General features: G+C 33.0%; 4 protein-coding genes across 13 annotated transcripts in view; 1 reads left to right on the top strand and 3 right to left on the bottom strand.

The window, feature by feature from the left end:
* Positions 1–1954, bottom strand: part of LOC126918738 (PDZ domain-containing RING finger protein 4) — a 59974-nt gene extending 58020 nt beyond the window's left edge. Inside the window, exon 1 of the mRNA XM_050727073.1 lies at positions 1030–1954. Within this exon, the coding sequence (XP_050583030.1) occupies positions 1030–1050 (21 nt within the window). The 5' untranslated portion in view covers positions 1051–1954. The remainder of the gene's footprint in view (positions 1–1029) is intronic.
* Positions 1955–5753: 3799 nt separating this feature from the next.
* LOC126918776 (BLOC-1-related complex subunit 6) lies at positions 5754–7253 on the bottom strand. 2 transcript variants are annotated; one of them, XM_050727169.1, is made up of 4 exons: positions 7028–7253; positions 6393–6920; positions 6133–6293; positions 5754–6043 (listed from the first exon to the last, which is right to left on the bottom strand). In XM_050727169.1, exons 1-4 carry the CDS (start codon positions 7115–7117, stop codon positions 5992–5994), a joined length of 831 nt encoding a protein of 276 aa, XP_050583126.1. In that variant the 5' UTR covers positions 7118–7253; the 3' UTR covers positions 5754–5991. The 2 variants fall into 2 exon arrangements, with proteins under 2 accessions (XP_050583126.1, XP_050583127.1); XM_050727170.1 differs by having other exon boundaries at positions 7023–7180.
* A 52-nt stretch (positions 7254–7305) lies between these two features.
* Positions 7306–10231, top strand: LOC126918752 (GPI transamidase component PIG-T). Of its 3 annotated transcripts, none has more exons than XM_050727124.1 (9): positions 7306–7446; positions 7711–7946; positions 8015–8192; positions 8286–8517; positions 8588–8755; positions 8822–9119; positions 9194–9346; positions 9487–9733; positions 9823–10231. In XM_050727124.1, exons 2-9 carry the CDS (start codon positions 7769–7771, stop codon positions 10076–10078), a joined length of 1710 nt encoding a protein of 569 aa, XP_050583081.1. In that variant the 5' UTR covers positions 7306–7446; positions 7711–7768; the 3' UTR covers positions 10079–10231. The 3 variants fall into 3 exon arrangements, with proteins under 3 accessions (XP_050583081.1, XP_050583082.1, XP_050583083.1); XM_050727125.1 differs by having other exon boundaries at positions 7439–7485; XM_050727126.1 differs by lacking the exon at positions 7306–7446 and having other exon boundaries at positions 7781–7946; positions 8040–8192.
* LOC126918743 (uncharacterized) lies at positions 10071–15004 on the bottom strand. 7 transcript variants are annotated; one of them, XM_050727086.1, is made up of 9 exons: positions 14864–15001; positions 13839–13937; positions 13489–13652; positions 12762–13041; positions 12496–12636; positions 12208–12405; positions 11945–12118; positions 11335–11863; positions 10071–11213 (listed from the first exon to the last, which is right to left on the bottom strand). In XM_050727086.1, exons 4-9 carry the CDS (start codon positions 12963–12965, stop codon positions 10537–10539), a joined length of 1923 nt encoding a protein of 640 aa, XP_050583043.1. In that variant the 5' UTR covers positions 12966–13041; positions 13489–13652; positions 13839–13937; positions 14864–15001; the 3' UTR covers positions 10071–10536. The 7 variants fall into 7 exon arrangements, with proteins under 7 accessions (XP_050583043.1, XP_050583040.1, XP_050583045.1 ...); XM_050727083.1 differs by having other exon boundaries at positions 13489–13937; XM_050727088.1 differs by lacking the exon at positions 13489–13652.
* Positions 15005–15034: the final 30 nt, after the last annotated feature.

Below are 15034 nucleotides of genomic sequence, written 5' to 3'. Positions count from 1 at the left end.
TCTATTTTATCTTACATTCCTCCGTGTTTGTACGTCATAACATAACGTACATTCTTTTTAATACTAAAACAATAACTGAAACTACAATTACGTAATAATACTTTTCAGACACCTTGGTATGTATTCTCTACCATAACCCTTGTCAATTGTAAAATGCCACATTATCAAAAATATGGGAATAAAAATTATCGTTATCTTCGTCGATTGTCTTCGCTTAACTCTGATAAGGTCATAGAATTCTTCATATCTCTGTTTCGTTCCAATCGAAAAATAGTCTCTTAATATTTTACGAAAATCTTTAGTATAGAATTCAAACAAGAAAAAAATCAACCAAATATTGTCAATAACAATTCTTTCTCGCGTTACAATTTTTGTAACTGATTTTTGAGTTTTTAAATGTTTGGAAATTTTCCAACGATAAAAACATGTTACTCGATCGATAAAATAATCCAAAGCATTAAAATTCGATACTACGATGTATACTATGTTACTGTACAGAGAGGTTCGAAATATACACATACATTCAATAACTGTGTCGCTCGACAACAGCAATTATCCATGAAAGCACACTCGATAGTATACTCACGCACGCAATATAAAATAAAAGAGAAAATAATACGTGGAGTTGATCTTTTATTCCCGAATGCTAAATCATCTTATTCTATGAATTCCACTCTTCTCTATCTCCCCTTTTTCAATTTCTCAAGCCGATAGTTTGTATTATCTTATTCGCAATAAATCATCTTTCCTCAACGACAATTATGAAAGTTTATTATTATTATTCGCTAACAATCGCTGTACCATATTTGCCATTACTTACTGACGTGCGCCGTTTTTGAAACCATACTCGAATGGAGTATACCTCCGTGTAATAATTTCGAATTAACTAAGTGTGTATACGTCCTTTGGACGCAACGTTGTAAATCACCCCTATGAAACTCGCCAAATGTGTATTGTACCGCGAATCTTAAAATCGAACATATAAATAACAAAAAATAGAGGAAATGGATCACAGAAAATTGTGCTTACCTTTAAAATGACAAAATCCATGTTTCACAGGACTGGAGTTGATGACGAGGCGTGCTAATGACGTTTTACAAAGAAAAGCGATGGCAGATGCGAACGTTGAAGCCAAGATTGGTCAGGATGTGTTTGGTTTGATGTACCGGAGATGAACAACGAAGAGCTCGAAAGAAGGATCAGATAGAATCAAACGGAAACCGAACGAAAGCAATTACGGTGGCGAACCTCCCACTCGACACTTCTTTCCACTTGTTCGAAACAACGAGGAATATCGACGTTAGCACTCACACGCGGCACGAGGCGGCTAGATCGTCCTTACTTCGATGATCTAGCATCGTCGTAGCACGCCTCCTCGCGATTCCACGCCACAAATGCAAACGGACCGATTACTCGCATTGCATCGAATGCAACTTTTGCATTTATGTGTTGACAAAAAAAAAAAAGAATGTGAGAGAGAGAGAGACAGAAAGAGGGACAGAGACAGACAGACAGACAGACTCTCGAGAACTCACAACTGGACGCGAGAAAAAACGAAAAGCGACGAGGCGAGGCGAGGCAAGGCAAGGCAAAGCGAGACGAAGCGAAACGAGGCGAGACGAGACGAGATGAGACGAGACGAGACGAGACGAGACAAGACGAGACGAGACAAGACGAGATGAGACGAGATGAAATGAGGTACGACGAGACGCGGCGAGACGAGGCGAGGTAAAAGAAGGCAAACGGCGCGGTGCAACGTTGTAACACGCGAGAAAAATATTCAGCCAACACGCGTGCCGGCTTGGCGTCGACTGAATTCAACGGCAGTCGCGCGCCACGAGTGGGAGGCGTGTCTCGAGTGTACGATGAAAAGAGACCGAGGTATACTATCGCGACGGAGAAGGGATGAAGAAAGTGCGAGGCAGAGAGGAGAATAGTTTTCATTGCGTTAGACAGAGACGGGTAAAAGGATGAGCGACCGCCGCGACCGGCCGTCGGAGACCATAGTCACACTGGTTGCAACTGTTAGAGGGAGTTGAACGGCGTGCAGAGGAGTGGAGTGGAGTGGAGTGAAGTGGAGTGGAGCAGAGCGGAGCGCGGCGAAATGGAGTGAAGAGAAAAGGAGAGAAATGGTTTCAGGAGAAACGGACGCGACGGGATTGAACGGAACGGAATGGAATGGAATGAGATACATACATACCTCGACTCGTGAAAACGGACGAATGACACAAAGAGCAAAAGAGAGTTACACAAATGCTGATTATCCAAAACTACCGTTTGCAACGCTACCGTTGCGATAGCGTAGGTATGCACAGACACCGATAGCTCTTCCCTTTAACGATACCTATCGTGTGCTTCGTGTTTCTTCTTATGTTTCCGTTCCATTCCATCGAATCTTACAATCGACTTATCACGATTCGTACTAATGTTTCTTTCGTTTTATCAATTTCCGTTTCAATTTTTTCAATGCAACTCTTTTTGATTAGTTGCAACTGGAAACACAGAACCTCGATAAACGATCTTGTGGATACATAAAAGTTACGTGATCAAAATCATCGTCGTATTATATTTAATGGGTGTTTATGCATTTATAAAAAAAATTTTTAATGCAAAAATGCACAAAATGTAAGGAAGATATAAAAATAGTAAAATGTTCGAAATACGATACTGCTCGTGATATTTAATGAACGCAACAAATCTTTGAGTAGATTCTATATCTTTGCATTCACAAAAATATAAATTTCCGCGCTAATACATTCCATTTAAAAAATATAAATAAAAACAAAATCCCTCATAACGTATTTTTAATTTTACTTTTATTAATTTTTGTTCATTCGTTTACTGTTCGTACGATAAATATACTTCAGTGGTACAATTCTGTGCGCTCTCTATTCTCCCCTCTCTAATCTGTAATATTGTCACGTTTTTGGTCAACCACAAATTCGCGCGTAGTCTTGCCAAGAGACTACAAAATAAATACGTCGCTAGCTTATGAAGAGGTGATCAAATAGAAAATTCATAATCACGATCTTAACAAGAAAAGTTGTATAAAAAGCGACTGAAAAGTTACCAAGTTCCCGCGGCGCCGTCTCGTTTGTAATCCCAACTCTCCAACCCTTCCTCACCGCACTGCTCTCGAAGCCCACTCATAATTACCAAAGTTAATTTGCGAATCGCAATTTAATTGGCCAGTTCTTGAAGGTTCTTTAAACTTTGTCTTTCACGGAATAGGATTTTACGATGGTTCGGTTCAGTTCATTCCCGAAAACAACACAGTGGTTGCGTAAACGAACAAACCGATTTATATGATTGAAAGCAAATGCTATAAAACATAGGGAAAAAAATACTTTTTCATGAAAGAAAAGTTAGTTTCCAAGAAGAAAGGGAATTGTTAAAAATTGGTTACCAGCCTGTAACAAAAAGAATAGCCGAACAACATAGATAGTTACAGCATAGATATAATAGTTAAAACAAACAGCGCGATGCATATGTAGGCAAATATCGAAGCATCTCCAATCTATATATTGTGTATGCAATGTGCATACTTCTGCGCATTAGTATACATATAATATACATACATACATATGAGTGTAGATATACGTATGTCTCCTTTTATCTTCATTTCTGTAAGAAAGGGCAACAACGTTTCGAAAGAAGATACCTCCGACTCATTACCAAGCAACCACGAACGAATGTTCATAGATACGTATGCGAGACAGGGTTAAAGACAGGACAAAAGGGAGGAGAGATGTCGGCTTCCTGAGATTTTACCGTTAGCTGCTCTCGTTGAAACGAAAGAAAGAAAATTCTGCGTGACGGCGAGCCTTTTAATTAGGCTGTCTGTGATCTGCCAAGCATTTTTGCTTTCCTTGTTCACCCTTCCCTATTCTTCCTCTTTCTTCTCCTTTCTCCTTTTCTTCATTCTTTTTCTCCTTCCTCAATTTCGTACTCGACTGATTGCGAGTCGATCACACTTCGCGCACCCACTCCTTAGATATGCCACATTTTCAAATATCAATTTCTCATTTAGTTCTTTTTTCTTAAGAAAGAGACAAAAGAGGGATGAAATATAATTGGTTATGTATCTAATCTTACAATTAGATACATAGTATACAACGTCAACGAAAATATTCAACCTAACCACGATAAACAAATCGAACTGCATTCTCGATAAAGAATACATAATTCTATCGAAACAATACTTGAGAGCATGAAAATAAGTTATTTGTGTATATAATATAACGTAAATTATATTAATATACAGATATGTAGATGTAAATACAAATGAAATAACTTTAAATCGTCGCAATCACGATATACGATCGACGCAACGAAATATGTAATATCTTTTTCTTTAATGATCGAGATATATTAATGATCAATGCACGATATATGATCTGGGTCTCCTTTCTTCTTTGAAAGAAAAGGAAACCGACAATGCAATACCTGTGACTGATACGCGACGGCATGTAATGACATCGAAAATATACTAGTAATTCAAGCGTTTCGTTTATAGTCTAAGGAACGTGCTCCCTTTCATTGAGGCCGTGTGGAAATGTGAAATAGGGAAGAGGATTGAGAAAGAGGAAAAGGAAGAGGAGGAGGAGGAGGAGGAGGAATCGGTGTTCATCGACGGGAATTCAAAACGTGCAAAAGAGCGAACGCGTGAGCACGTTTGTAGAGAGTGGTACGAGAGTGATACACATACACACCTATCCGCGATCTCAATAGGCGTCGGGCCAGGAGAATAAATTAACGAGGTGTTTGTCCGTTATCACCACTCTTTTTCCAAGCCGGATTAAAATCATTCTGTCTTTAATAATTATACCGACCGAATACGTTAAATGAGGCGCGCGTCGCGACGTATTTACCACTGTTGCTTTTTGATAATGTTATTTACAGCTGTGATTTACAATAGATCGCCACTGAACCTCGCAATCCACGCGAATTACTTCCTCCCTACATTGTATATACCATTAAGGAATAAAAGAGATATAAAATGCGACGTGTGGTAGTAAATTTTATTCGTCACATTGAAAGAGAAGAAGCGCTCACTGAATACGTATAAAGCATAAAAGCAAAACACTGGATATTACTTTTCGGACCATTATCGGATACTATATCACTGCGATCTCGTACTATGTGATAATTGTAAGACTACTATGCGCATATCATATTCGAAATATCAATTAATATTTAAAGGTTAAAAAATACACGTTTTAAAGGGTTGATTAACATTGCTAACATTTAATTAAATTATGTACATTAAGATAATAAAATCCGTTGCAATAAATATTTTTATGACACATGCAAGATTATGAAAAATATTATTGTTGAAAGTCAGTATTTCTCTTCAAAATAAGAACTATATATCTTTTACGATTATGATACAAGGGAATTTATTTTCTTATTTTTCGACGAGTGTATCGAGTGAAAAGATTGTTAGGAAACATTCGCATCATTCACTTCCCAGAAGTAATTTTCTCTAAAATCACTTATTCAAAGAAAGGATATCATACGATATGATTTTAAGTCTTTTTATGATTCATAAAATGTCGATGAAATCGTGTCATTCGGAATCCTCGGCATTTGATCAAGGTTAAAATGAGATGCAAGATAATTTGAAAATCACAAGAAATTTGGCAGGCAGTCAGGACCATGTTGTTGATTCTCATAGTTACTCAAGTATCAATTGTAGATAATGGAGGTTATCAAAGACGCCTCTGGCACTTGAAATCATAATTAAATAAACATATTTGTCTAGCCTTTTATTTGTATCAAATAAATACCCCTGCGTTCCATTTGTGACGATATATTCAACGTAATAATATTTGTGTAAAGGAAACAAATGTTGAATTTCAGCAAATATATGTTTTTTCAAACTAAACAATTTCGAAATTGAGACAACTTCCAAAATGATCTATAACAGACAAGAGCTCTAATCGCATAAACATATTAGAGTAAAAGCTTAAAATCTTTTCCGTTTATAAATTACAGATTCATTGCACTCTCAAATAGCTCCAACATCCTTTTCATCTCTTTACTGAAAGTTAAGAAAATGGATAAATGTTAGTATGATTACAGAAATGGAATACATAATACAAATGTAAAGACAGATACTCTAATACTCACATTTGTTCTGCTAGCTTATATACAGGTCCCATTGATTTCGATAATTCTTCGCATTTTGCCATTAACTGATACATCGATTTAATATTATGATCCACTGCATCGCACGTTTTACAAACAGCATCCCTATATGTTTCTAAGCAGCCTACGGTGAGTGCAGATGCCTAAAAGTAACTTTAATGCAAAACCCTTTGAAAACTTAATGAAACAACAAATTTTCACAAAGCAAAAAAGAAGAAATATAATAGAAAAAGATAATTTACACTATGCAAAATGGCTGCCAAATTTTCTGTTAGTGCATCAACAGAGGTGGCCACTTTTCTCGCTTCCATCTCTAATTCATTTAACACATTATGATCAAGAAGAGGCACCTGAGGTGTTAAGGCTTGCCTATACAAACAGGGAGTAGAACTGCGAGAACCCGGAAAGGATGGAGTTTCTCCCTTTTTTGTTACAGGACTTGACAGTTTAATTTTGTTTTCTAAATCTTCCGCAACAAACAGTACCATATCACCATCTTGCATTACTGTCCCCTCAAGTTGCAAATATCCCATGGCTTTGTGATAACTTGGGGGATCTATATCGTCGTCCTCTATTGGACTAGATTCTCTATTCCTTAAATTTAGCTGGTCTGGTCTACCACCAATTCCGTTCATTTTCTCTAGGCTACCATCTAAAAATTTTGTTCCATCAATATCTGGTGAATCGATCAGCGATCTTAACTCCGAAACAGGTGGAGATGATTGTGAATCGAATGATATTTCCGAATATGATGCTGTCATCTCATGTAGCTGAAATAATTATAGTTAATGTCCCTAGTATTGCCCTTTTCGATCAATCACATTTTGCAAATATAAATAACAGCATTTTACACAGGATTCATTAACTCTAACCTTACTCTGTCTTCATCGTAGTCGATAACTGCATTCTTTTCACTACGTATTGTCGTTCCTTGTTTCGGATATGTTTCCCCTTCCTCTGATTCCATATTTAAGAAACAATTTATTTTTCCAGTCCTTTATAATAAAACAAACGTCCCTTTTATTTGACGTACGTCACAACTGATATAATGGAATAATACTGTCACAATTATCGATCCTTAAAGGACGTTTCTACTAAAACGATAGTTCTCCTGAAACAAATTTCTCTTAAAATTTAAGAAATAAATTTAAGTAAAGAAATAATTATACAACTGTTTCAAAAACGTTTCATTAGAGTTACGGTATATTATCTCAATCCTCTGTAATAATGAAAACTCGCCTTTAAACGAAAACTTATATTCGTTGATATCATATTGATATAAATACGAATTTTCAGGTTAGTTAATTCATAGCTATATGCTCTCTGTTGTCATTTGTAAGTTTTGAACAATCGATATTTGACTGAAACCAATTAACCCATTAATTGACTGAAAATTAAGAAAGATTTAATAGTATTTGGTATAATGTACCATAATATATTATCTCATGTTTATATCATTTTCACATTTACCCATAAGTGAATTAAATATGATTTATTCAACGTACTAAAAGGCAGATATTGTTTATTGATCTAAATCTTTATTTTTCTCTGTTATAACAGATATAAAATTGCTTTATAGTTAAAGCAATATTAAATTGAACTATATCAAAATCATTTGATGATGATGCATTTTAAAATACCATCATTTTTTATCCTTATCACCCTTATGAAATTCGTGTTTTCACAAAATGATTTCTTTCATGAAGAACTAATGTTAAAACCATTACCAAGCGGTCATGTCTATGCACATTTCCAATTTACTACTTTATGGGAAACCACAAAAGACATAACAACATGTAAGTTACAAGACATAAGTTACCAAATATAAAATTCTTTTTTATGCAAATAGAAGTTAATATTTCAGTTCAACATTCTCATTTATTTCCAAGAGGACTTGGTGAAATTATAAGTCGTCACAATGTAAATGAATTACATCTTACATTAACCAAAGGATTATGGAATTATCAAAAATGGGGATATCCTTATCATGATGCTGGTCCTGGTGTTGAAATATATTCACGGTTCCACGAAGATGTTAATAAGTAGAGTATCACTTTGAACTTAATAAACACAATGTATTACTCTAAAAATTGTATGAATGATATTAATAACAAAATTATTTTTTATTGTTATAGTATTGATGATGAGTGGAAAGGTTTAACAAATGCACTAGCTGGCTTATTTTGTGCTTCCTTGAATTTTGTTAATTCTGCAAACAGTGTGTCTCCAGAATTTACATTCCTTCCTACAGGGGTAATAGATCTCAGTATGAATTCTACTTATTTACGCTATTCATCATTACCAAAAGAAATAGTTTGCACTGAAAATTTAACACCATTTAAAAAATTATTGCCATGTAATTCTAAGGTATATGTAAAAAATAGAGACTTTTATTTATTTTGTGTAACAGATACTGATATATATGATGTTTTAATAGAAAGGCTTGGCAACCTTATTAAACTCTGCTTATATTCACAACACAAACTATCATTCCATTGGAGTACATTTTCGAGTTACATGCTCAAACATGTACTGTGTTCAAACATCATTAGAGTTACGTCAATCTGTTTCATTGATATATGACACAATAACCGATGTATCACAGGTAAATTTTTAACAAAATTTTGTATGTTATAAGAAATTTGTAGTACTCATATGAATTTTCCTTCAGAATTGGTCAGTTAGAAAATTTTTTGGAATGGGTATTAGAGGAGCATGCCCTCTTGCTACATTAAGCAATGTATATATTGACATATCTAATAATAATACTAATCAAGTTTATGAGTTAATGCCTCCTCCAAGTGCGAAGATTGTTAATCTTCGAGGAGGACAATTAAATGAAATAGCTGTTTATGATATTAGATCGTTTTCTTCAAAAGGAATATTTAATATTGAAGTTCTATATAATACTGCTCATACAGCTGGTTTAAATTATCCTCCAGTTCTATATGCAAATAGATATGTCATTGGTTTGTAATACTACTTAAATTATAGTAGGTACATATGTGGGGAGAAATAGCAAAATAAAAATTCTTTTCTGCAGGATATGGACAAGAAAGAGGTAGTTTAGTAACAAAAATTTACAATAATTACTGGCAAGAACTCAATATTGTTTTATTAGAAAGTATTCCATGGTATTTGCCAGTATATTTACATTCTGTCAAAATAACTTGTGGGACAGAAAATATTATACCATGTAAGTAGTTGTATTCATATATATCATATATCATTGTATTCATCATAGGCAGTGATATATTCATTGTAATTATTTGTATCTTTTTTGTTTCTATGAGCTTTTTTTTTTGTTGTCTTAATCTGTTGAAATTTTGTATATAGTGATGCTGCGTTATCTACCAGGCAAGGAACGAAAAAAGCCTTACTATTTGGAACTTATTTTAAGTTTACCACCACAATCAGTAACTAAATTTTCTATAGAAATGGATTATTCATTTCTTAAGTGGCAAGAATACCCGCCAGATGCAAATCATGGGTTTTACATAGGTCCTTCTACAATCACTACATTACTACCAATTGCAAGAAATTATACTGCAATACAAATCGATGGAACTACCATAATATCAAGGTTAAAAATGTCTACATTAGTAATTAATATTACAACATATGTATAATATTTAACACTCAAGTTTTGCTAAAGCATAATTGAATTTTCAGTTTCAATGCTTCAGAGGATGTCTATCAAGTACAGCTAAAAACTGAATCTTTACTAATTAGTTTACCGACGCCTGATTTTAGTATGCCATACAACGTAATTTGTTTAGCCTGTACAGCAATTGCCCTAGCATTTGGTCCACTTCATAACATTTCAACTAAAAGATTAGTTTTGAAACGTGTTGAAATGGATTGGAAGGAAAGGTTATTATCGTCTTTAATGAAAAAGATCTTTAAATCAAAAAAGAAACAAGAATGAAAAGTGTAATTTATTATTTGGTTTTAAATATATATGCATTTTTAAATAAGATAAAAATTTTTGTTAAAATATAAATGGAAACGAAATACAAATACAATCATCTTGCAATGAGGTACATTAACGAAGTTGATCATAAAGAAAATTAACAATTCATCTCAATTTTATTTATCTTTTCCTTAACTTCTCTTTCTCTATAAGTATATAATATATAAAAATGCGTAGGCTTATCTTTTATTATATAACAAATATTATTTGACATTCCCCTTTAATGAAAATACCGAGTTTGTTATTTTACAATTGAGAATTTCTTGTAATGATTAACAATTTACTGCTAATAATAAAACATTATGATGTAACATTATTTTACGCATTTTAAAATCATATAAAAGTGAAATAATAAATATTGTAATAAATGTAACACGCATACAATGAATGCTATATACTAAATAATCATTATTTTATGGTGCTGGTCTAAGGATTGGGGATAAATTTGTAAATGTATTTAACATTGTACTATGGTACTTGTCTGTATAATTTTCAACATCGTTATTTAAAATATTATCCGATAGCCACTCGCATTTTTCATGTTTTAACTGAAATTTAGTTGAAGAAAATTTTTCTAAGAATGATTCTGTTACATCTTTGACATCGTGAGATAAACAACTCATTGAATCTTTATTTTCATTTGAAGATGCAGGAGTACATGTATTTTCTTCCTCATCCGAAGAGCATAGATCGATTACTGCAATCGCTTCCGACGGTCTTATACACGATGCGATCTCTTTAATTGAATGAATGGTAGTCGTATTATTTTCGCCAGAAAAACTTTTACCTCCAAAATCAATTAATTCTACATTGATAATTTCATTGCCAACTACCTTTTCTACGTTTTCTTTCATCGTGTTTATGTCACTTTCATCACTTGGAGCTTTACGTTTTGAAGGAACGTTTGGTCTTGTTTTTCTTTCATTATGGGTTATCATTTTCTTGCTTACGATAGAAACATTTTGAATAAGACATTGATATTTTGGCTGATTTTGTTTAAAATCATGTATTTGTTCCTGGGTCAGTCGATTTAGAATAACAAAAACAGGTCGGCAAATAACATACAATAACTGTGATTGTATGCTCAACACTAAAAAGGAAAAGAACAGTTCTTATATATATCATAGAAAACATATTATAATAACATTTAAAAAACGTAGAAATAAGGAAAACGAAACCCTATGAAACTCCCCCAAAGATTAAGCACTTACTTGGTTTCTTTTTAACTGAATTTACAAATTTATATTGGTGCACATAATCGCATGCCAGTTTATCTCGATTTGGTTTATATGTAACACTCCATTTATCGTTATCAACGTCCGCTTCCAACCACTTTGGTTTAGACGAGCTGTTTAAGACAGGAGCAATGAGGTGTCTTTCTATTCTTTCTAGCCTTTCTTGTTGCGTTTCTTCTGTCATTGCCTTGGATTTTTTAGCTAATAATATACCAGCAGGAGAAGAAAAAGGAATAGTCGGACATCTTGTAAAATTTACAAACCCTCGAACACGACGGGAAGTTCGGCTAATGATATTATTGTTATTATTAACTGTAGCATCATTGTCAATTTCAACTGATTTCGATTCCGCTTTCGCTTCTGATTCCGATTTCACTGAACACAAGTGAAAATATTCCAAGAACTGGTTTTGCCTTAATTCAGGCTCTACAATCGACAAGTCCGGAGTTGTAGATCGAGAATTACTTCCGTTATGTTCTTGTTCATAACATACCCTTTCATGTTCCTATAATATACAAAATTACTATTAATTTCATTTATATTTTTTATTAGAATTCATATAAACACACACATTTGATGTGTGTACCTTCATTTTCTCTAGGCCTATAAATTCCGCATCACAATTATCACATAGATAAATATCTCCTGTTGGTGTATGATTCATCATAACGGAATGCTGTTGCTGTTTCGTATAGGAAGAAATTACTCCTCTACAAGATAACAACTTCTTCCGTGGACTTTCACAAGTTCTATCATAATTCTGTAATTAAAATAAAATTTTTTTATTTATTTTTTATAAAATTTTTAGTATTCTACAAAGCGAAGTAAGATGTGAATACAAGAACAAACCATATTTTCATTGCGAAATGTCACTAATAGCTTGCCAGTACTTTTGTGATACAAACTTGTTGTAGAGTCCCAATTATTAACATATTGTAGATCTTCTTGCGAGTACCGTGCAAGATATGAGCAAAAACGTAAGAGATATTCACTTCTATGGTATGTATAACATCTGAATACTAATTTTTTTAAATTGGCCATCCAGTTCTAAAATATAATATACATTTTAAAAGTTAAATACTTTACCATTGAGGAAACAATTATATCATTATATTTTTACTGAGATAATTAACTTACATCGTTTACTCTTTTAGGTCTTGTTAAAGGATTTGAAAATTTAACTTCTTTTGGCCACCACCTTGGTTCACTGATCACTTCGTTAGTATCATGACCCAAGGAGCATTTAACCATGAATGTAACAAAACGTTCTAATTGTGTCTAAAATCAAACACTTTTTATGATACCTACACTACTAATAATTTACTACAAAATATAAATTTCATTACCACATGATAACTTAAAATTCATTTTAAATGTATAAGTATAAAAAGTAATATTTTTACCACAGTAATTTTTTCCAATGACGTTGGATGTCCATTGGCAAATAAAAGCGGAAGATTAGATACCACAGAAGCTTCCTCCAAAGAACTGCTTTCTATTTCCATAGGATCTGTATCGACCATCACACATTCGTTCATTTCACTGGACACCAGATTTTGAGGTAAACCTACCCCGTATTCTTGTTCTTGCAACATTGAGTATTTCATGTTTTCAAAGCTATTTGCATTATTTTCACTTAAGGTACATTTTCCTTTATAAAGCTGTTTTCCATTTCTGCTTATTCTGCATACAAAAATATTGTCTTGAAGGCTACAGATGTTATTTTGTATATTAAAATAGCAATGGAAAAAAGTGATAAACATAAAACACTCTTATTTATAATTAAGATCTATTCACAAAATCAAAAAACAAATCAATGTATTTATATGTACTGTTCATAATTTTGTTCATACATAAAGCACTGAACAATTTTGTATGCGTACTTCTGACAATTAGAAATTGTGAAAACTAGAAAATAAATGACATGAAGCATTACATGAATCAACCAGTCTCGTTTATATTTTATTAATATCTAATTATAATCAAATATAGATGAAAGTTAGATTTTAATGAAATATATCATTAGTATGAAAACCGAACAAAATGAATACAATATACATGGTAAGAGATATAAAAAATTAATTAGTTTTTTAAACAAAAAATACAAATTTGCAACTAACAATCGTATACCTTTTCAGACGATCGAAAGATCTTTCTTCCTCCGTATTTTCAGACTGATATTCCACACGATTAAAAATCTTCCTAATCACTGATTTGTAAGTTACAGTTTGTATGCAATCTAATATATAAGTTGCACAATAGCCAGATTATCGAATAATTTTAAGATAAAACTGCTATAATGAAGATACATCTTTGCATTATCTTTGTAATATTTGTTAAAATTTGAAAAAAGCTTAAGACGAATACGGATTTAAATGTGCAACCTACGTGTACTTTTGTAAAAGTTAATTTACTATTTAAATTGGCAGATGTGGTGTAAGTGGTAAAAACGACATCTGAATTATAAAACTAGTCTGTACCTCGTTCGATTGAGGTTCGAAAGTGGAAAGGCACGCGTCGTATTACGAATTTACAGATGTATGTATACATGTACTGACAGTTCCCTCCGTGGTTCCCTCCTTGAACAGAATATTTTGCCACGATAAAGCACGGTATAATTCAAGATGGCGGAACGAATCAGCTTAATTCGCGGTGGCTAATAATCATTCGTAAATTATTTTACTTCTCACATGATGTATTCCTTTTTAGGTTTTATTTTACTTTCTTGTTATTTCGCTTTTTCTTTTTACTAATAATGCCACATCAACATGTACAATTTTTTCTTACTTAATACAAAAATACCGATAACTGATTTAGGAAAATTTTGAAATTATTGAAATTTCCCATTCATCGGTGGTTGTTCTTCCTCTCTATCGTTTCTGGTCATGATCATATAGGCAGTCACATTCGCTAGGGAAAACCGTCCGTCTTTTGAGTGAAAAATGTTCAAGATGGAAGGCACGAGAAGGTTTCGTTCTGCAAGACAGATAAAATGAGTGGAGTGTCTCTGTCTCTGTCTGAGCATTCATAGAATTTATATGTACACGTAGGTATGTATGCATGTATGTATATACATGTGGCATATACACAGAACGAGACCTTTTCTTACCCTCCACCTTGACTTTTTTCGACTCAAAAGGCAGACAGTTTCGTCAATGCTTTCGGTATAGAAATGTTCAGACCTATTTATGTGACCGTGGTTTCGGCTACGGTCATTCCAGCTAATTCTAAATATTTGTTAATAATAAACTCGTCAAGTATTTTTCCACAATCATTCAATGAGCTACTTGAACGATTCGTAAATTCAAAATTTATGTTATTTATTTAATTGTACAGTATTCTATATCTAAACAAAATTAACGAATAATATACAAGGAAAATAACACTATTTTTCAACTTTTCTCTTTAATAAAAATTATTAGCTGAATAAATTTTATGTTAAATATTTAAGATGTACGTATATAAATAAGTATGTTTTTAATATATATGTAAGTGAGTCTCATACCTATACATTATGTACACGTATGTTTCAAAGAGCGCAGTAAATTGAAAAATTATATACTATCTTTTACGCAAGCCCAAAGAAGAACCAAGAAATTCAATATTAATTTTACATTCAGATCTTTAGATTATGTTAGTGAGGAACTAGTGATTTAACAAATACTTGGTGTAAATG

This window comes from Bombus affinis, chromosome 7 (genome assembly GCF_024516045.1).
Source record: "Bombus affinis isolate iyBomAffi1 chromosome 7, iyBomAffi1.2, whole genome shotgun sequence".
Taxonomy (NCBI): domain Eukaryota; kingdom Metazoa; phylum Arthropoda; class Insecta; order Hymenoptera; family Apidae; genus Bombus; species Bombus affinis.
Note: the sequence above shows the minus strand (reverse complement) of the source record. Positions and strands in the feature narration are given on the sequence as shown.

Coding starts and splice junctions, on each gene's coding strand:
- LOC126918776 (XM_050727169.1), bottom strand. CDS start 7,117: ATGGAATCAGAGGAAGGGGAAACATATCCGAAACAAGGAACGACAATA. Junction 6,921..7,027: donor TCGACTACGATGAAGACAGA/GTAAGGTTAGAG, acceptor TAATTATTTCAG/CTACATGAGATGACAGCATC. Junction 6,294..6,392: donor TGGCAGCCATTTTGCATAGT/GTAAATTATCTT, acceptor AGTTACTTTTAG/GCATCTGCACTCACCGTAGG.
- LOC126918752 (XM_050727124.1), top strand. CDS start 7,769: ATGATGATGCATTTTAAAATACCATCATTTTTTATCCTTATCACCCTT. Junction 8,756..8,821: donor CAATAACCGATGTATCACAG/GTAAATTTTTAA, acceptor ATTTTCCTTCAG/AATTGGTCAGTTAGAAAATT. Junction 9,347..9,486: donor GACAGAAAATATTATACCAT/GTAAGTAGTTGT, acceptor TTTTGTATATAG/TGATGCTGCGTTATCTACCA.
- LOC126918743 (XM_050727082.1), bottom strand. Junction 12,406..12,495: donor GACCTAAAAGAGTAAACGAT/GTAAGTTAATTA, acceptor ATTATATTTTAG/AACTGGATGGCCAATTTAAA. Junction 12,119..12,207: donor CATTTCGCAATGAAAATATG/GTTTGTTCTTGT, acceptor TTTTAATTACAG/AATTATGATAGAACTTGTGA.